The sequence below is a fragment of the Rutilus rutilus genome (genome assembly GCF_951802725.1).
Source record: "Rutilus rutilus genome assembly, chromosome: 4".
In the NCBI taxonomy this organism is placed as follows: domain Eukaryota; kingdom Metazoa; phylum Chordata; class Actinopteri; order Cypriniformes; family Leuciscidae; genus Rutilus; species Rutilus rutilus.
In genome coordinates, this window is record NC_140212.1 from 28,086,975 (window position 1) to 28,109,618 (window position 22,644).

The window sequence follows — 22,644 nt, forward strand, 5'->3', positions numbered from 1 at the left end:
TTAAAGGAGAACTCTTTAATCACTCAGAGTATTTATATGTATTATATTTATATACTGTAAATGTATTATTATTTAGTATAAGTTGTCATATTTAAAGTGCTAGACTGAATAATAAATGTATGTTGTGATATTTAATTTGAAAATAAATGTAATTTTGTTATCATAGGTGTCTTATTTAACCATAATCATGATATTGTAACTGTCGTGTCTTGCACACGTAATACCCATGAACAACAGTGCATAAATTAGGGAGGATTCCAGGATCTGTGGCGGCCCATCCACATCTGTTCTTTTCCATTACTGTCAATTTTAATTTTGTGTTATTGTTTTTCCATGTTCTCAAACCCATGTTGTTTTATGTTGTAAATGATTTTTTTTTTAACACTGTAAATAAAACTATGCATTTTAACAAAGACTTAATTTTGTTTCATTTAATATATTTAAAAAAAACTTCTATCCTCTCCCTGCTCTCCTCTTCTTCCCTGTCTCTCTCTGAAACCTCATGTCTTCTTCTCTGATTAACTCCATCAGTTCATCCTCTTTGTCTCTCTTTCTCCTCATCCTGGTCATCAACTGCTTTTATAAGACTAATTTACAAAGCCAAGAAAATTTATCAAAGAGGATAAACACACAGTCACAATTGATTTTACACATTTTATAAAACATATATTACCTACTGTATATTGTCTGTGTGTTTGTGTGTGGCCCAAATAAAGGTTTGAATTAATTAAAAAACATTGTATATTGTATAATAATTACAGTTTTTGCTATGGCACTTTCGAAAAATGCATCCAAACATCAATTTAAATATGTCTTGTTACTGAAAAAGAAGTTACCAACCCCTGGTATAAATGGTTTCTGCACCCAAACATGACTTGTTTTGCATCTTACATATAAAATGTGCAATAAACTCTTTCAGCGCATCATCAGACAACATATATTTCTCCAAGAATTTAATAATATGAATACCTTATTTATTTCTTATTATACTATGTGTGTGTTTTGCATGTAATTTTCTTTCCACTTTGTTATTTTAGACAGCAGCGTGTGAACGGGACTTTTATTTTGGTCTAAATGTGTGACGTCATAACTATGCGCCGCGAGCCCCTGTTAGTTGTGATCGGGTTGTGATTCGGCTGAAGAAAGGTTTGTGTTTTTAAGCATTTAACGTGTTTGAATCGATAAAAATCGTTCAGTCGGTTTTTTTAATTATCAGAGGTGATCTTAAAAGAATTATTCTGCATTAAATGTACAATTGTATTGATTTATCTGTAATTAATGAACGTTAATTTTGTTAGTTAAGTGCATCCACACACGAGTAACGTTCCTAAAAAGGTGCGTCTCATTTCGCGTCGTATATCGTGAATCAGTTTATCCTAAAAACAAATTCGGTCAATGGAGAAAGTTATGATGGGATAACGGAGCTTTTTGATACTCCGAATCAATTGAATCAAATGCTTCACGTAATGATTCATTGATTCGAATAGCTCGAATCACCGCATGCTGACGAGACATGCTAGTCAAAACAGGGTAAATGCAACTAGAAAACAAACACACGTGTCAGGGCTCCAGACAAACTTTTTTTACTAGGAGCGCTGTAGCCCCTGACTGAAAATTTTAGGAGCGCAAGTAGAAAATTTAGGGGCACATCTTAAATCAGCTTGCAATGCAATAATTCAAATTTCCCCACAAAATAACTGTAATACTGACAAATTATTTAATAATAAATATACTTAACGTACAGATATTACAGTATGCAGTTTTATTTTAAGTTCACAGGGCTCCAGACTAACTTTTGAGGGCAGCAGCACCGGAGCCACTGAGTTCTACAAAAGAAATCTGGTAGCACTGGGGCTGACAATAAAGCACAAAGCTTAATTTATGCTGTAGATGAAATTAACTTTAATTATTATCATTCATAATGTCTTAATATTAATTAAAAAGCAAAACGAGTGAAACAAAATTTATATTAGGGAGTGAAAATAGCCAATAAGCATCCTACAGTTTACAATGGTAGGCTAATTTATTTATTTTATTATTTTTAAATAAGTGGTTAAATAAGAGTTTGCCTACATCTTAGTTTTTTTAGTTTTAGGACAAGCTTTGAAGGATGAACAAAAAATGTGTTGGTCATCACATTAAAAATAAAATTTATATATGATTTATTTCTGTCACATTATGGTTACAGTTACTACATTAAATCCATTGTGAATGTTGCTGATTTGTGGACTGAAAGCCTTCTCTAAGTGTTTATCCTGGTTTCCACGTCAGCGCTGTTTGAGCTGATATCTATGGTTTAAAACAGAGAACTCTGCGCCGTATCGGAATGTTTCTCACTGGATCTCGCAGCGATGATATTATTAATTCTGAGGCGAATTCAATGGATTTCTTCACTGGATCTCCTGAGTCTGGATCTTCTAGTTACAGTGTCGCTTGATCGAGATCGGCCCACGACTGGCAAGTTCGGGGTGCTGCGCTGTCCATTATTGGTCCGAACTAATAAACGGTCCGTGAAGCATATGCATAAATGAGTAGCGCATTTTCATTCCGCTTTCATTTTGTTTGGATTCGCTGCTCGGCAACATTGTGTAAATAAATATTTGGTCGCACCGGCAGGAAAAATGGTCGCAAAATAAGACCAATTGGTCGCAGTCTGGAGCCCTGCGTGTAAATAATTGCTACTTTTACAAACCAACTGCAAATGTTTTCTTGAAAATGTAATCTATTAAATATAATATACAAATCATACCAAGTTTAAACTTGTAGTGTATGTATAAATTGTGTTCTATTGTTAAAGGGATATTTCACCGCTGGAAAGATGAATTTGTATTTAAATTGGGTCATTAATGTTGTAGAAATGTGGAATTATTTTAGAAGTTGGTGCCTTCTAGACTGAGAAAAGCCAGAATTTTTTTTTTGACTCATGTGGATGAAAGACAACTCCCAGAATGCACTTGCTTCGCTGCCCTACAAGGCCACTCCCAAGCCACGCCTACCGGTTACAGAGGGCAGTATCGGAAGAAGGGATACAGCTAGGCTACTAGTTGACTTGAAACTGAAAAGACGCCATTTTAGCGTGAGTCTCCGTGACGAGTTAGTTGATCATTTAAATACTTGCGTTTTTTCCATAGAAATGGGGCTAAATTGCTTTGTACCGGGATGTACAGCCAAAACCAGGAAAGGACAAGCAGTAAGTTTCCATCATTTGCCGGTTAAACATTTGGAGAGGGGCAAACAATGGCTGCGGGCTATCAAACACCCGAAGTTTGGAGAGGACACCGATTTGGAAAACCTGAAAAACCAGAGGGTTTGCAGTCGCCATTTCAAGAAGGAAGACTACGAACCGAATGTCCTTGGAATGAAGAGAACCACTCTGAAGGACACCGCAATTCCATCGATATTCACCTTCCCAGATGACGAACAGCCTGGGCCATCTGGTACTAAACGCATTTGCTTAGAGGTAAAAGCAAGGTCATTCGAAAATACTACTATACCGGGTTTCTACTGAGACAAAGTTTAATGCTAATCGGTGAAGTATCCCTTTAATTTGTACTGCTGGGGGTAATAACTCTGTTTGAGACGCACCCAGAGATTTAGTTTGGATGAAGTTTTCTTGCTGTTAATTATTCTTATCTTAAAAAGGACAAATTGAAGCGACTGAGGTCCACGAGACACACTATTATAAAGATGGCATTTATTAAAGAGGAGAGTGAAGAAATCAAGATTGATGAAGCATTCAGTGTGAAACAAGAAGAACCTGAGGAACAAACCAAGATGGCGTTTATTCAAGTGGAGAGTGAAGAAATGAAGATAGAATCATTCATTGTGAAACAAGAAGAACCTGAGGAACAAACAAAGATGGAGTTTATTAAAGAGGAGAGTGAAGAAATCAAGATTGAAGAAGTGAGCAGTGTGAAACAAGAAGAACCTGAGGAACAAACCAAGATGGCGTTTATTCAAGTGGAGAGTGAAGAAATGAAGATAGAATCATTCGTTGTGAAACAAGAAGATACTGAAGAACAAACAAAGATGCCGTTTATTAAAGAGGAGAGTGAAAACATGACGATTGAAGAAGCATTCACTGAGGAACACACAGGTTGGTTTCATTCTCAAAGCTGAACTCAGTCATTTGACCCTTATTAAAATGTCCTTCTCTACATAAATAAATTATATTTTTGAAGAGTGTCATATGAGTGCTAATATGACGTCCACATGAGCGGGTCCCTCATGTGGACATTGAGATATCATGATCAGACAAATACTAATGCTGCCTTCAAGTGAACATGAGAAGATCCTACTTCCACATTGAACATTCGTATTATGACATGAAGTCACACATTCAATTAGGAAAAATAATACAGAAGAAGCTTAAGCAAAACAATTATTTTGACTAACATTAAAAGCGGTCATATGATGCTTTTTTTCAAAGATCATTATTTTGTGTATTGGTTGTAATAAAAAATGTTAACATGCTTTAATGTAAAAAAAATAAAAATAATTCACATGAGGGGATTTCGCACCGGAGGAACCTTTTCACAGTTCCTAGAACTATTGGTGGAAGTACTCTGATTTTGGCATGTTCGCACCGCAGGAAATAGGAATTTAGGAATGATTTTAGTTCTAGGAACTCCTTTTGGAGGAACTAATTTAGCTCCTACTTCAGAGTAGGATCTAAACCAGCACTATAGGAACTCCTGTTACGTTAGTGTTCGCTGATTGGCCGGACACACGTGAAACACCAGCACTCGCCATTTAAAAAAAAAGCTGTGTAAACACACAGTTATTAGCAGTGTTGTATAAAGTACTAGAAAGCAATACTTGAGTAAAAGTACAAGTATCGTACTAGAAAAAGACTTTGGTAGAAGTGAAAGTTATCTTTTAGAATATTACTTAAGTAAAAGTCTTAAAGTATCTGATATATACTGTACTTAAGTATCAAAAGTAATTTTCCGATATTTAATGTACTTAAGTAATTGAAGTAAAAGTAAAAAAAACTGTTTTTTTTTTTGGATTATGCGTTGAATTCAGCGATCACGGAAACGTGAAAAACTGGAGGGACTGTGTAGCCTGTACTGTAGGCTACTTGTGTTATCGTTTATTTCCCACTGCATGTACCTTTAGCTGTAAAAAAAATTTGCATCACAATAAGTGTATTGTGATTGTCACTAACATTTTTGTAATTAAACTGAATTTTATTAGGTTTAGTGACATGTTACAATGTTTAGATGGAACAATTTCTGGTAAGCTACGCTTTTTTATTATTTCAATTCAATTGTGATTTGATTTAATATTGACTCATTTGTATAAATATTAGGTAGGCTACTCAAGATAGGCCTTAATTTTTCTCAAAAAACAAACAAACAATAAAAACAACTCACCTAATGCTGTAAACATACAGAGAGCCCTATCAGCTGGTAGTAGGCTATTATTTAAGGTTAAAAATACTTAAATATAATGCGTTTTTTATTATTATAATAAAAACTTTAATGATATAAGTAAAAATATAGTAAATATGTAATATAGAACACATATTTAGCAAAATACTCTCTATTGCTATTTTTTTTTTCTTGCCAACTGTGCTATAGGCTAGCCTATGTTTATTAAATGGCTTTCCTGAGGTAAATGTGACATAATTGTCCTTCAGCTATGTTATTGACTTCTTCACGCTGATGAAAAACACTTATTGATCGATATTATGTATGAGGAATATACATTTCGGTAAGTTGTCATAAAGTAACTTGCTTTGTCTAGTCTGTCGGTCTCCGTGTCCTCTTTGCGTCGCGATTTTTCTGTGCGTGAGAAAATGCATGTGTGGCATGAGAGCGTGTGAAAAATGTCAATTGCGTGTGTCTCACGGAGAATGCGTGAGAGTTGGCAGCTCTGGTTAAACGTGCTCCAGGTGCTCGTGCTTCCATGGCGGTTTCAGTTGTGCTTCCTCCTCCTTTGGCATGGCAACAAACAAGCATTACGCTGTAATAGAGCGCGCGCCGTGCGGAGCGTGCGTACTGCAATCTAGGAGCAGTGATTCGCCAAACCTCCCTTATTGTAGTCGCACACATTTCTTCTGATTTTATTTTGTAGTAACGAGTAACGAAGATGCTTAGTGGAAATATAGCGGAGTAAAAGTATACATTTTATCTAGGAAATGTAGTGGAGTAAAAGTAAAAGTTGACATAAATTTAAATAACGAAGTAAAGTACAGATACGTGAAATTTCTACTTAAGTACAGTAACGAAGTATTTGTACTCCGTTACATTACAACACTGGTTATTAGCATATATATTTACTCCAGAAACTAACTCTACGAACATGGAAAACAGTGATAGATGGACCTCTTAACCTTTACGCTGAGGAGAAAATCTAAAGCGACTTTGAGGGGACGAAGCCAAACATGATTATATATTTCTGCTCAGCTAGCAACACTGAATAATCATCCACGAGGCATACGCCAATACCTTATCATATATTGTCTACTTTCTATGTATAACAGTTCTATCTAATAACATGTTAGACAGGACTGTTAGACAGATCGTAAACTAATGAACATGGAGAATGCAAGCACTGTGAGCCCAGGCTCTGGTGTTCTCAGCGCCGTCAAAGTAAGTCACAACAACAAGCGCGGCTTACGATACTTCAGAGTTCCTACTGGCAGTGTGAATGCAACCAAGAAAACGTTCCCAAGGTGCCCTGGTGGCTAGTTCCTATAACTAATGGCGCTTTTCCACTGCATGGTTCGGCTCGGTACGGTTCAGCTCGGCGCGGAACGGTTCGGCTCGCTTCGCTTTTCCACTGCATGGTACGACTCGACTCGGTACGGCACGGTTCGCTTTAGCTCGGTTGCTTTTCCACTGCAGTTAGTACCGCTTCAAAGTGGGTGGGACTGATCGTTATAGTTGCCCGCTATAGTTGATCCGCTCCTCGGCAACCAACGAGAGGAACGTCTGCACCTCGTCCACTAACCACGATTCAGCCATTTCTTTTATAAAGTTTTTTACTTCTTTTTTCTAGCAAATACTTTAAAAACAGGTGCTACAGCGTTGGCTGTTGTCTACTGGCTATTTAAATCCAGCGGGTTTAGAGTCTCGTGTCGCAAATACAATGACGCTGGTAGTGACAATTCTGTGTGACCAATCAGTGATCTGCAGTGTTTTCACGTCACATTTTAGTATCGGTACGGTACGCTTGGAACCTCAACAGAGGTGGTACCATTTAAAGCGAGCCGAAGCGAGCCGTACCGTACCATGCAGTGGAAATGCGCCATAAGTGAGCCGTACCATGCAGTGGAAAAGCGCCAAAGCGTGCCGTACCGAACCGAGCCGTACCGTACCATGCAGTGGAAAAGCGCCATAAGTTACTAGAACTACCTGGTGCGAAAGCCCCTATACTGTACATTATTGTAGCTCCTCTTTCTAAAAGTCTTTCTAAAATGCACTGATTTCTACAAAGCCCCTCCTTCCAAAAATTGCAGTGTGCTCTGATTGGCCAGCTGATTCTTATTTATGTTATACTTATACATTAATAATTATGTCATCAGTTTTACCATATCAGTTCGAGCCTGAGTCGGATCCTGAAAATGCAGATGACCAAGTCGATGAATCGGAACCACCTTTGCAAGCACGACTTCAGCAGAACGTTTCACAGTGGTAAGTTACCACTTACCTTTTTTAGATATATTGTTATAACGGTTTAATTTATCTTCTTTACTGCAACGACTTCATGTCAGTGGCGTGTGCGGGGAGCGCCGGGGACACAATAAATCACAACAAAATGTATTGTTCCCCTCTCTGATAATTGTTAATAATTATTATTTTTATTATTATAAATATTATAATAAATAACAATACACTTGTACACCATTGCCACTAACAATAATAATACAAAAAAATATAATATAAATTTTTTTTTTGGCGGAAGCATTTTGCGGAGGTGAAGTGGTAGCCAGCCTTTCCATGTTTCCTTTGCAGCGCTACGTACGCAGCAGTTCGCCGCAAGTCTTTAAACTACACAAGCAGCAGGTAACGTTAAGCTAATACGGAAAAGTTACATTTATCCTACCATGCTACTGTAAAAAAACCGGCAGCATGCGAGTTATGCTTAACTTTAATAAAAGTATAACTCGATTTCAGCCGCATTCTGAGTCTGACAATGTCATTTGTTTTTATCCAAGGCCATAGCAAGTGTTATTAGCTTGGGGAAATGCATCTAGTGAAATGAAATCTTAAGTCCATGATTCCAGTATTCATTAATAGGTCATTTTAACAAATTTAACTAATGAAACCTTATTGTAAAGCGTTACTGATTTCACGATAGCTAACACTTTCATGCATATAATACATAAAATTGACAACATCAGCAAAATGATTCTTGAAAATGAAAACTTCTAACTGTTTTGTTTGGTAAAGTAAATAATATTTAGTAATGTTATCATAATTTCCCTATTTTCGTTTGATGTGTTATGCATTCTTATTGTATCAACGTCTTTTCATAGAATGCCAAGGAAAGAAAGGATAAAAAAACAAGGAACTTTTTTGTGTGCCCTTTTTGGCCTTTCGGCCCCTGCCCCTGAGGAGGTCTGTGCCTGAAGTGATAACATAAAATACAGTTTAAAAACAAACTGGTGTATTTTTGTGGTTTATTTAGGTGCAGATGTGAAAACTGTAATAGAATGCCCAGCGAAGTTGAAAATGTCTGCTGCATGGAAATATCAAAGGTACTGCAATAAATTACTCCATAAAAAGATGTATATATGTATTAAACCAATCCTCTTTTTGGGAAATGTTCCCACACTAGCAGTTGTCACATTTGTGGGGGGAAAAAACACATATACACATAATTTAACCCTTGTGTGTCAATTTAAAAAAGTTACTCTGAGGTCCTTAAAGAACAAAAATACCCATGTCAACAAACTGTCATAAAAAAAGTGAAGCTTGGGAGCAGACTTAAGTTTGGTCTCATTTTAAAGGATACAAAATGAACGCCTATTAACAAAGACAGCATCATTTTATAGTTAAATGACCCTGGGATTAAATATTGCAGTTTTAATGGGGATATTTTTGTCCTTAAGGTCCTTAGTGTAACTACTTTGTGTACGTAGTGCAAAATATATTTATTAAAGGAAATAGGAGTAAAGTTCCAATAAAAGTGCACACCTTTTGTCTAAGGTGTGCACTTTTATTGGAAGTTTAGTATTTTACTCCCATTTCCTTTAATAAATATATTTTGCACTAGGTACACAAAGTGGTTACACTAAGGACCTAATGTCCATAAGGCAAATGTCCATAAGGATACACAAGGGTTAATGAAAGAGGTCATGTGATGCTTTTAAATTAGTTGCTTTTACTCTTGTAATTTTGACAGTATTATAAATAGTTGGTGGCTTGTCTTCCTTAGGTTTTAAGACGAATGAATCAGGTTTCAGGGCCTCTAAAATGCATGACACACCACCCAGGCTTCGAACCGAACTGTTTGAATCCTTACACCCTGCAGAACATTTTAAACATTTACAGAGCTGATTATGGAAATTTGAGGCGTAGAACAGAAGAAGGGTAAGTTTTTTTTATGGCATTTTATTACATTATTTTGTGAACCAATATAAATGTAATTTCGTGACACCACTGCAAAAAAAAACCGAATTAAGACATTAATGTTTTTACAAATATTTTTTTTACATTTTAAAAAAAAATTATTACAGTTTTATCTTCAATGTTAATTGTGTCCACCACTCTCTTTACAGGCGGTATCGTTATCTCGCCCATCGAAGCTTCGTCAGCTGGTGCTGGGGCTATTTAGGACGTAAAATCAGGGTTGTTCTTCCATCCTGTGTTGTGCTCCGGATTCAGCAAGAGTTTCCTGATCCGGATGGACAGTTTGTTGGATTTCGACCGCCTCTTGACTAAAGCTTGAGACGTGGCAGACAAATCTTCCTCTTTTGAAGGTTTTTCAAACTGAGTGGACAGAAACGGGATTTTTTTTTCGCTCTTCTACAAATGGTGAGGGGTCTGCAAACATCTTTTCAAAGACAAGCTTTATCAGGTCATTCACAGCATACAGAAGGAAATTCTATTATATTCATTTTGATACGCAACCTACCCCTTTAGAACATCTCAAATGTTTCACTATGTGTCAAGTGTATTTGTATATGTCTTTTAAATAAAATTTGTTTCATAACATACCATCTAAAGGGGCTGTTTTAAGTGGCTTTGCAGTGCATTCACCCTTCTTTGACTTTGTAAAACGACCTTGTACATAGCTTGTCCTGCTGATGTTGTTGCCTGCTCATGGTCTGCATTTTCATTGTAATGCATGGCTGCAAGGTACAACCTACAGTAAATTAATAAGAAAAAATATAAGTAAAAAAATTACATATTTGGAATTAAGTAGCACTCTAAATGGTACAGAATGTCAAATCAAGTCACCTTTATAGCGCTTTTTATAATACAGATTGTTTCAAAGCAGCTTAACAGAGATAACAGGAAAATAATGCAACAAAGTTTGTTTCCATAAGAAAATAGCGTCACAGTCCAGCTTAAGAAAACTCAGTGATGGTTTGTTTTTGTTGTAAAAAAGTTTAAAATTTAGTAAAATGGATGGTTCGGAGTAAAATCAACCTAGGGTCCTTTGCACCATGACCTCGAGCCAAACACCCCCCCCAGAAGCCTTTTTTCACCTTTGTTGAACATTATTAGTTAGAGCTTATTTAGAGAAATCAGCCGGATGGCTTAGTGCAGGCGTTAATGGATCCTATGATGTATCTCGTAAATTAAGATAAGATAGGATAAGATAACACAGCCTAAGAATACATGAATACATCACCAGACAATTAAACCCCGCCCTCCTTGTACTGTGACAAGACCTTCTGTTTATAGAGTGCTTTAAACTGGTGAATGCTTTGACATTGTTTGAGTTCGAGCCCCAAATAGTCCCCATAGCTCCTCAAACTGTACAACTGCTCTCTCTGAGTGAATAACGTTTGTATGTTAGCAGGTAATAGGTTGTGAAATGCTTTAAATAAGAATTGTGCTGTGTTGAATTTAACAAGGTCCTGTATTTTTTATAACTTTGATATGAGAAAAAGTGGATTTGTGTGTCCAAGATATTCAGCCTTGTGTATGGTACGTATAGCCCTTTTTTGTAAGATAAGGAGTGACTGTAATGAGTTATTATAATTAATTCCCCATACTTCAACGCAGTAAGTTAAGTATGGTAGAATCAGGGAACAAAACAGGGTACAGAGTATATTGTTATCAAGGACATGTTTGGCTTTATTTATTATTGCAAGGCTTTTGGAGACTTTGGTTTTTATGTGTCTGATGTGAGTTTTCCAAGTTAGTTTATTATCTATTGTAACTTCAAATTTTTTTATTTCAGAGACATTTTCAATTTGTATCCCATCTATCTCAATTGTGTTTTCCGGTTTTGTTTTAGAATTACCAAATAATATGGCTTTAGTTTTAAAGTTTAAAGATAATTTATTGCTATCCATCCATTTTTTTTATATTCCTTAGTTCAGTATTTACAACATTAATAACCTTATCATAATTGTCATCACAATAGAAGATGTTGCTGTCATCTGCAAACAAAACACACTTAAGTAATTGTGAAACATTAAATATATCATTGATGTACAAGTTGAATGATTTAGGGCCCAATTCTGACCCCTGGGGGACACCGCAAGAAATTACACGTCAGTTAGATGAGGACTCACCCATCTGCACATATTGTTTTCTTTCGCTTAAGTAGCTTTTTACCCAGTTTCCAGCCACCCCTCGTATCCCATACCTTTCTAGTTTAGTGTAACGACGAATTATTATTCGTTATTATTAAGTGTTGATAACTTAGTACCAGTTTGCAACAATTATTAGTTAACACTATCAACAAAATAGTGGATTCCTGGAACTGGGTGTCGTTACACTACATCCTTATGCATCGCTTTCTGCCTGGAGTTTTACGTGCTTTTCCCAAATCACTGAAGTGGCCTTGACGTCCTGGTTAGCAGTAGCATGAGCCATCAGGCAAGTGTTATTTAAATAAACATCTGATGTACTTACAAACTTTCCAATGCCTCGTTTTATGAGTATAGAACCTATTTGTAGTACTGTAGAAATTTGGTACCATTCTGGGCATTATTAGTGGGGTAATTTACGAGATACAGCCTTGGTCCCATTAGCGCCTGCACTAAGCCATTCGGCAGATATCTCTAAATAAGCTCTAACTTTAATAATGTTCAACCAAGGGAAAAAAGGCTTCTGGGGGGGTGTTTGGCTCGAGGTCATGGTGCAAAGGACCCTAGGTTTATTTTACTCCGAACCATCCATTTAACTCAGCTTTTCAACCACGGAAGGACGTCAAAAAAGCATTTAAATGTAAGTAAAGATAGCTATTGCTATACGCTGTAATATGAGAACAAAACTTGAACTTAATTGAGCTGGAGGATGATATTATGTGTTCTGTAGAGCTGCTTTACAACTGAATTACAGTGTTGCATAAATTATGTACTTTATACAGTTCAGTCAGGACCACTTTAAGAATGAAATTCATTGACAATCTTTGGATTTGGTGAGAGGCTTAGGCTCTAAGGTGCTCGAGCTGCCATACTAGACAGCTTTGAGAGACATCCTTGAGACAAAAATCCCCCTAACACAAAAACGTTGTCGAATTCAATGAGTCGGATTGATTTCATAACTACGAGAGACAGCGTGTCTAAGAGGAGCGTGGCTCCTCAAATCTCACCGGAGGTAGCTTACCTCGAGAGAGTAGGAAACATGGTTCCTTGGGCTAATTTTACAGAATCTGATCATGTGTGATCAGAGGAATATAGAAGCGAGACAATACTTGATACGTAGGAAAACTCTGAATTTATTAACAAACCCCCAACAACTAGTGGTGGTACGTGATGATTATCAGGTACTGATCATAACAGAGGTTGAGTCTATAGGTTGTAGTGACTCATGGGTTTATGTGCCTGCAAAATGTCATTAGTTCCTAGGCGAATGTAGCGTTGGAAAGCAGAGGATGTCCATCGTCCCATTCTTTGGAGCATAGGAGCAGGGATGGTAGAAGCTGCTGTCGAAAGGAGTACGCTGTGTAGAAGTTAGGGTCAAGACCACAATGTTGGCAAAGGAGACGTAGGTGATGTGTGAACCAGCACCTTGTCATGATGTTCTAATCCTCTGTAGCAAACAGTGTTTCACTGGAGTGTGAATGAGCGCCGTAGTTCAGGTACCGGACCATGGAAGAGAGGGGACAAAATTCAGAATTAGTACGAGATATGGTTACAAACAAACCTTTCTTTTCTTTGTCTTCCTTTGAATGTTTAAGGAGAATTTCAAAACAGTTAGATTTCGGTGAGATATCATCTAATGAGAGGTCTTGGGAAGGATAAATTATTTTTGAACATGCAGTAAATTCCCCACATCTCAGAAAACCATAAAAAGCCGAAAGAAATACTGCTTCCAGGAGTATATTAGTATATGGGCTAAAGAAACCCGTGCGCAGCTGAGAAACCATGAGATGGACTATAGGAAGTGTGAAAGGTAAACGTGTATCATTAATGGCTGGACTTTCCTTTTTAAGACCATTCAGGAGGAGGCCTATGGAGGGATCTTTTAATAATAATAATATATTTAATTTATATAGCGCCTTTCCCAAGCTCAAGGACGCTTCACAATAACAGTAAAGAACAAACAATCAGTTCATCCATAAATGGACAATAGACATTTGCCCAGTCCAAGAATTGGACTTTTATTTATTTAATTGGATTGCAGTTGCATATCGCATTACATTTGGAATACAAACAGAAACAAAAAACAAAACTATTTAGCATAGACAGCATAGAAGGTGGGCAATTGAAGTAAAGGTCAGATGCAAAAGACTATTTATTATTTTTTCAACCTCAGACACATTGGCCTTGGCTCATTTTCTGTGAAGATGATCACATTTTCAGATCAGATCAGAACACATTTTCAATGACCACCTTTATTTTTGCAGCCTTCATTTAAATATACTGAATCATTAAGATTACTGACTTGATTTTGAAATTTCTAGAAGTCTAGATATGATAGAGCGACCCTGTGGAATAATCCTCATAGCAAAATTAAGATGCCCTAATAAAGAAAGGTCTTGTTTAATGACTGATGGAGCTAGCAGGAATGCTTGTATAAATTCTCTGATATGCTTTAATTTATCCAGAGGTAAAGAGGCTTGCATTTTGGTAGAATCCAGTGAGATACCTAAAAAATCAAATTTGCACAAAGGATCTTGGGTTTTCTCTTCCGACAAAGGAACTCTGAGTTTAACAAATGTTTCTTTAAGTGTGAGTATGGAGTAATTTAGTTGAGAATGTGGGTAATCAATAACTAAGAAATCGTCCAGCAGGTGGAGCACGAAAGACAGTTTACAATTATTGGATAAAATCCAACACAAGGCTTCAGATAAAGTGTTGAAAATGTCTGGGCTACTTTTGCAACCAAAAGGGAGCCTAACAGCGAAAAACGTCTTGTTGCGCCACTTAACACCAAAAAGGTGCCACTGGGACGGTGGAGGGGCATGATTTTAAATGCATTGGTTATATTAGCTTTACTTAACCAAGCACCTCTGCCGGCAGTTTTATTGAATTTGATGGCATGATCGATGGTTGCATAATAAAGAGACTATGGTTCGGATGGAATCAAGCTATTGACACTTTTAACTCCATTAATAGAATGGGGGGAAGAAAGAAAAAGAGTATTTTCGCGCAGCTATGCCAATGGGGTTAATACAAAACACGTTAAAAGGATGTTCAGAAAAGGGACCGATCATGTAACCTTTATCTACTTATTTTGCTAATAAACTATCTACGATATTGGGCTCTTTGATAGCAGATTGTATACGAGAAGGGAGGAAAAGACGCTAAACCGGCAAAAAAGCCCTTCAGCAAACTGATTAACAGATAGCTCACGAAACAATGGTTTGGGTGATTTTTTTTTTAAGCTTTCTGGAGTTCACTTGTGTTGATAGGAGTAATTGGCACAGCTTTTAATGTTTCTTGAAACGACTGTTTCTTCGAGGACAAACAGTCTTTGTGACTGTCGCCACAATAGCTGCAAACGTGAATAAATTTACAGTTAGATCGGTTACAGTCATTTTCATTATAACGAAAACAAAGGGGTGTAAAAACAGCCGGTTTCACCACCTTAGAACTTTCCCCAACATCCGGCTTGTAAGTAGTGCCAGCCGAGATAGATATTTTAGGACACAAGATGTGTGAAGAAAATTAACCACATAGCGAACATGAAAGGGTACGGTGACCAGTGAAGTGTCTGCTGATTAAATCTAAATCGACTACTGACCAGTCCAGTCTCTGGTTGAAACGCTGAATATACATGGCAGCTTTGGCAGAGAAAGACTTGTGATACTCGTAAAACAGCGTGCCACCGTAAGACATAGCTAGATCTGAAATGATTACAAGGTAGGTGTCCAGTTCTTGCCTTCTCTCAGGTTGAATTTCATAAATTACTTCTCTATACACTCCAAAAGCAATGTTAAATTCAGCAGTTGTAAGGCTCTTAGAGAGTCTGGGGTCACTTTCTTTTAGTATCACAGATACGTTACCACAGTCTACGGCTGCTTTATAGCTGGATTCAGAGCATAACAAGATCTTTACTAAATTAATATCGTTACCTGCCAGGATTTGAGTCTTCAATTGAGGAGTGATCGGTGCGGCTGGTGGGAAGAATGACACTCCAGGTGAAGCTGTTGGAACTGCGGAACTGAGTGTTCTCCTCGGCAGGAACTCGAGGCTTTCTTGTGTTAGAGAGGTAACGTTACCGGCGAGCGTCGGCTGTGGGTGAATTCCTGAAGCGTTCAGAATTGGATATAAACTAGTGGTATTTTGCTGGTTCTCAAGCGCTTGTAGCCTTCCATCCATGTTAGATAAGGCATTCTGAATTGAAGATAAGGTGGTTAGGACTGGGTCGTTAGACTGAGGCGGTGAACAAGATGCCGAGGACTTTGTTTGGAGATGTGCACTGAAAGATGCTCTATTGACGAATGTTTCCTTTTTTGTGGCGCTTCTGTCCGGAAGGACGTGGAGTGGAGACTTCTGATGGTGGAATATGCTCTTGTTCCTGTGCAGTTTTTGAGAAGAGTTGGAATAGATCCTCGTGACTGGCATGTGGCGGAATCTGAATATTCCATTTATATAGTACAGGAAGAATTTTCTCAAGAGGCCAATCATCGATAGATGCAGATTTTACGGCTAATCTGGAGCTTCGTCTTGGAGGTTGGGCTTTCATCAATGTCAAAGTGGTTGGAATGAGTGTCCTCGGACATGTCCTCGGAGAGGATGGCATGTTCTTCTGTATCGGAGCAGGCCATTGTCACACGAAGAGAGGCGAGGAATAAGACTTAAATTAGTCGCATGTATGCTGTGGGACTGACTGTGATTTCTAGGGTGTAAAAGTCTGTCCACGGAGAGGATGGCATGTTCTTCCATATCGGAGCAGGCCATTGTGAGTCAATGTATAGAAAAATAATGTAGGAACTAGATTTTCTTTAAAATATACTTATAAATGCCCAATATATTTGCATGAATCACACTTAATGTGTTGTTAACGTGTGTTAAATCGTGAATGCTGTGCTAGATACACGCCAACAGCCTCATCCTTGTTGAGGGATCTGGAAGGGGAGCAGGTGTAGTGGAATAGTGCGTTCTCGCAGAGCCTGTGGTGATCTGGAGTATTCCACTCAGAGACACCATGAGGGCTGATGCATATGCTGGGAGAAGGAAGCAAACGTTTAGATCACATTCATTGCTGACTCATGGTCTGATTTACTTAATAATATTTAGGAACTGAGTAAAACTGCTAACCGTATTATAGCTTTTCCTTAACAGGACGGACTACCCAGTCACCTTTGCAGAACCTTGGGTAGTGAACCGCATAACACACCTCACCATCACCGGTTTGAGCACTTTCTCTGCTGCCATTGTGGTTGAAATGCAGGGCTGCCAAGAGAAGTCTGTAGTAAAAGTATAATTTGTACCCATTACAAGTTGTGCTTAAGTGAATAAACCCAGAATTAAAATAACATATAGAAAATGTGGATTTTTTTTTTTTCTTGTATAGAGAGTTAAGGCAACGCTGCCCCCCGTGACTAAAAAGTGGCAATTATGAATACAAGTAGTAGTATGCGCACATCCAGAAAAATTTAGGTAGGTGCATGATCAAATCAAGCATATCAGAGTAAACAAAAATTGGCACACTGCCACTGCTGCTTCCAAAGGATCATTTATTAAGAAGGGTTGAAACGTTGTCAGTAAATTATTCTTTGGAAGTAGGAGTGGCAGTGTGCCGATTTTAGTTTACTCTAAATAGTGGCATTACTCATCGACAGGACAGAATATTCAAATGTTACTAGGGTACACCAAGATAATACAGTTTTGCAATAAATTGTACTGTCAGGAAGGTTATAATGTTTTTTTGTTAAAACTGTTTCAAGTGGTGATAATTGAACTGTATATATTTTTTTGTGAGTGGTATGCGATGCTGTTGTATCACATCTTGTTCATGTTTTTTTATTTTTTTACTCTTCAAATCAAATGACGTTAAAATGAGTATGTAGTGCACTCATACTGGATAGAATGTGAATCTTGAGTATGCGAGAAATATTCAGATGTATTCTAGATTAGCCAGAATGTCAGAGTATGCACTGTGAGCTTACTGTACATACTCAACTCTCCTATAAGGCATTGCGGGTTAACAGTTGTTAAACTGCAGCTAAGCAAAAAGTTATGCTGGGTACACACCAAAAGATAATCGGGCTGATTTTGGGCCGATTTCCCCCCTTCCGACAATCCTAGCTATGTCCCGATTATCTTGATGGTTTAACAGATTATTTTATCAGATTTTCCCTTGGTGTGAGGTGTGTTAAGAGTGTCCGAACCTGCTCGGAAGATCGTCGGAGCCGCTCCGATCGCGAATCGTAAATATTAAACATGTTTAATATTTACGATCAGAAATCCTGATGTGTGGGGGGAACCCCGAGGACAAACGCGCGCACGCTCTGGAGATTATCACGTGAAACAAAACAATATCCAATCAGAAAGCGAGATGATGGAAGACACGGTCATTCTCTCACACACACACACACACACACACACACACACACACTTGCAGGAAGCTTAATGTTAAGATTTAGTATTCATAAGTGTAAATTTCGAGGAAACAAGCCTTTGTTTTTCATTTTAAGTGCAGAAATTTTACAATACCTAAACACAAATGGGTTTGAAAAATAAGAAAGCTGCAAAGTGCGTTTCAATCTGTAAACATTTTCAAATTTTTGTTTAACTTTTAAGTTTGTCACTGTTTATGTATATGTCTTTTTATGTTTGTTTATCGGCTTTACTCTTTGTACCCCCCTGACTGTAATTGTAATTCTTAAAAAAAAAAAGAAGAAGCTGAGTGTTAAGGGTTCAGTGAGGTTCTATAGAGGGATTAAATAACTTTTTCTAAAGAGACAATAAATCCAATAAAGAATAAATAAAGACAATAAAGAATGAATATATTTCTGTATAAAAGGTTATATATAATGGTAGGTACAATGGTTTTTTCACGTGAATTTTCTGTGAAAATCATTCCAAACACTATCGCAATTTCTTCCTGCATATCGTCCGTCATGCTTATTCTGAAGTCTCACGATATTTTGCGAGATTTCCTGTGTTCATAGTCGAGACTCTGGTTGAAAATCTGTTTGTGTGTGGTGTGCTGTCTTTGTCACATCATGGCACACCACACACTATAGGAGCAAAACGCTTAAATCTAGGATTTTTTGTCCTCATGTTTGTGGTCTGTCACATTTTGAAAATCTTATAAGATGTCAAAAATCTTTTGGTGTGTACCCAGCATTAGCTGAAAAATCCTGTTTCAAAAACATTCAAGAAAATTCCTTGTTCATATTATCTTCGTCGTGTTATTACTTCATGAGGGTTTTATCTTGAAACCAACTGGTTTGTTTACTTTGTAACACGCTAACTTGAGTTGCTACGAAGTTTCCGAAATCGTCTGATTCCATTAGCGGTGGTTAATAGCAGCTGGCCTCAACAGCTTCAGATCTTCACACCCCTTCTCCTTTGCAGCAGCATCCAAAGCTTGTTTCAGACCAGAAACACAAAATGTTAAAAAGGAAAATGTAATTATAGGCAACCTAAACAAAACTATCTTCATCAAGATACAGACTTTTGCCAATATGTCAGATATCAAAGAAATGGCTTGTTCCTTTTGGAACTCCTCCCGACCCACTTGGCAACCTAAAACATGGGACACAACACATTAATTAAACAAATATTTGATTTTAGCTGTAAATATAGTCAGCAGCAAGATTTTTTTTGTGCGTACATGTGCGTGTCTTTACTTGCCGATTTCTGTCTGTGATGAGGACTGACACATGCATATGTTGCTCAGTCAGAAACCTTATGCTGCGCTTTAGACCCTCTAACTCACACCAGGTGCTATTTAGGACCTCTGAAACATTTGGTCATGTCACTGTAACATTAGACAGGTGATATGTGTGTTTGATAACATTAACATACCTGGACAAGTTGAAGATCTAAAACCTTGTTGATTCTGTCCTCAATCAAAGAGTATGTGCCATATTTTGCACAATGGCCAGGAGGATCTGACCTATGAATGTCAAAAACAGTTTGATTCAGACATTAAACTATATTATATCATAAGCTGAAGTGTGCTACCTGTAGTCATCAGACAGGATCGGTCCGCCCCTCATCTCATTCAGATCTCTAATGATCCCTTCCTGCTCAGTCTGCCTCGCCTGCACAATGGTAGGGATCATGTACAAGCGCTGATGGCGGAAGAAGATGCTGACACTGATGCTCTGAAGCCAAAACAGCTTAAACATCCTGATGGTCTGCAACCTGAAAAGTCAATGGCCCCACTCAGTAAGAGGTTTGCAGGCCGGCATATTTCGATGCAGCATTGGCTGGCTCTGTCAAAAACGCTGATACCCACATGCTGCACAGACCTAAGAGATGTATGTAAAATGCAGAAAAGGACTAACCTATACCATAAAAACAACAAAGTATATAAATAAAACAAGTTATGGTTCAACATTTTTCTACTAGAAATCAGGGCAAGGAGTTTAGCTGTTGTGTGGGCATATCCTCATTCCTGCATTCAGTACGACGCAGTTTATCCATAATTTTCTAAGTTTCCAGAGAGTCTTTTGAGACAATCTGCCATCGCCTCCGCCATGTTCTGGAATAAAGAGACACCAATTACCGTTTGTGTGTGCCTGTGAGAAAACAGGTAGCCATTGCCCTGTGGAAGCTGGCCACTGGAAGTGAATACAGAAGTGTAAGACACCTTTTTGGGGTAGGCCTAACCACTGTTTTCAACTGTGTGAAATATTTTTGCAACGCAGTGAATAAGGTACTGCTCCCTGTACACATCAAATTCCAATAGATGGAAGCCACATCCCAATAATCGCACCCACAGAGTATCTTTGGGACTTCTGTTGAGTATCAACAGAAAAGGGTGACATTCACTCATCTTGCAAGCGGTAGTGGATGGGAAAGGGCTCTTTGGCATCTGTGCATTGGCTTTCCTGGAAGTGTGCATGATGCGAGGGTGCTCTAGCAGTCACATTTGTGGGAGAGGTTTAGTGATGGACATCTTCTCATAATGAGAAGAAGCCTAACAATGCTCCAGACCTAAGCAATAGCTTAGAAGGCTCAGAGAGCCCAAAACAGCTTCCCGATGTGGCTCGATGGAGCCTAATCAACTCGTATCGTACCGTATGCAGGTGAAGTTGAAAAAAACTAAGGATGAAATAACATCCCAATAGTGAGAGGAGGCCCATTTTCTCATCACTCATGTACAAACAAACAGTCTCCTGAAGACAAGAAAGAGGATGACGTATTTCACAGGTGCCCTTTTAAACTCACAGTGCAACAGTGGTGACATCATAGGCTGCTACCTGCCAATGTCAAGTTCATTGTCATGTTTAGACTCATGTTTCAGACACCGGTCATGCTGGAGGCATTCCCCATAGCGCCCTCTAGGGGACAAAAGCTTTTTCAAAGATCGAATCAGGCTTTGTTGGTACCATGACGCTGATCATCAACTTTCTCTGTCAATTCAGGCTTTGATCCTGAGATCATGGAGCGCATGCACATGACAGTGTGACATCAGCAGAGAACAGCCAATCACATGCCTTGAAACGTAGAGAAACTGCCATTCACTTCTCATGAGAGAGTCCGCAAGATTATTTTCTCTCTTCTGCTGAAGATTGAAGAATATGAAATATCTAAATGCATTTACACAGCAAGAAGGAAATATCTTGCTATATCAGTGCAAGTGAAAAGTTGTGAAGTTACTTATATAGTTGATGAAATATATAGGTAAACCGGCTTCATGGTATATAAGCCCCAGGTTCATCTCAAGGTTATTATAGTTTAGCATTTGTAAATATATATATATTTTTTACATTTTTAATTTTAATATCACTTTCAAATTTGTTCGAAGTTTCAGTTTAGTGTTTTATTTTGCAAACACGTCTATTTAGTTTTAATATATATTAGTTTCATTTTGAATTTTACTAAAGTTTAGCAGAATTAACAGAACACTTCCAGGGTGCAGGGCAAAGCACTTTAAGCTTGTAGCGACATAAACTTAAATCATGCTGAGATTGATCAGATGTGTAATAGTAAAAGTATGCAAATAAATGCTAAAATGAAGCAGTCAAGAATTTTTACTCCATAAATCTACACAAGCTGCGCTCCGATTGAGGGTCTTCTGTGTTCACTTCACTGGACAAAATGCATTCATTCGGATGCCATCAAACACTGACAACTCTTGAATTACATAAATATACATGTGTATGTAACCCATCAATGTGTATTTATATACTGTAAATGTATTATTAATTTAGTATAAGTTGTCATATTTAAAGTGCTAGACTTAATAATAAATGTATGTTGTGATACTGAATATGAAAATAAATGTGATTTGGTTATAATAGGTGTCTTATTTAACCATAATCATGATATTGTAACTGTCGTGTCTTGCTCACCTAATACCCATGAACAACAGTGCATAAATTAGGGAGGATTCCAGGATCTGTGGCGGCCCATCCACATCTGTTTTTTTCCATTACTGTCAATTTTAATTTTGTGTTATTGTTTTTCCATGTTCTCAAACTCATGTCGTTTTATGTTGTAAATGATTTTTTTTTTTTTAAAAAACACTGTAAATAAAACAATGCATTTTCTTTCTTTCATTTATAATTTTTTTATGAATCTCTCTAGTAGAGAGAAGAGTCTGTCTATCCTCTCCCTGCTCTCCTCTTCTTCCCCGTCTCTCTCTGAAACCTCATGTCTTCTTCTCTGATTAACTCCATCAGTTTATCCTCTTTGTCTCTCTTTCTCCTCATCCTGGTCATCAACTGCTTTTATACGACTAATTTACAAAGCCATGGGAAATTATTCAGAGAGGAAAAATACACAGTCACTATTAATTTTGCACAATTACTAAAACATATTATAACAATTTACCTATATATTGTTTCTGTGTTTGTCTGTGGCCCAAATAAAGGTTTGATTTTATTGACAAACATTGTTTAATGTATAATAATTATTGATTTACTATTACGTTA

At 37.6% G+C, this 22,644-nt stretch overlaps 1 protein-coding gene across 3 annotated transcripts; it reads left to right on the plus strand.

Annotated features, from left to right (window-relative positions):
- The first annotated feature begins 1,058 nt into the window (after nucleotides 1-1,058).
- LOC311289979 (uncharacterized protein) lies at nucleotides 1,059-10,406 on the plus strand. Of its 3 annotated transcripts, XM_084408258.1 has the most exons (7): nucleotides 1,059-1,146; nucleotides 3,132-3,460; nucleotides 3,643-4,096; nucleotides 7,535-7,643; nucleotides 8,641-8,710; nucleotides 9,391-9,545; nucleotides 9,734-10,406. In XM_084408258.1, exons 2-7 carry the CDS (start codon nucleotides 3,134-3,136, stop codon nucleotides 9,894-9,896), a joined length of 1,278 nt encoding a protein of 425 aa, XP_084264384.1. In that variant the 5' UTR covers nucleotides 1,059-1,146; nucleotides 3,132-3,133; the 3' UTR covers nucleotides 9,897-10,406. The 3 variants fall into 3 exon arrangements, with proteins under 3 accessions (XP_084264384.1, XP_084264385.1, XP_084264383.1); XM_084408259.1 differs by lacking the exon at nucleotides 3,132-3,460 and having other exon boundaries at nucleotides 1,073-1,146; nucleotides 9,734-10,401; XM_084408257.1 differs by lacking the exon at nucleotides 1,059-1,146 and having other exon boundaries at nucleotides 2,186-3,460.
- Nucleotides 10,407-22,644: the final 12,238 nt, after the last annotated feature.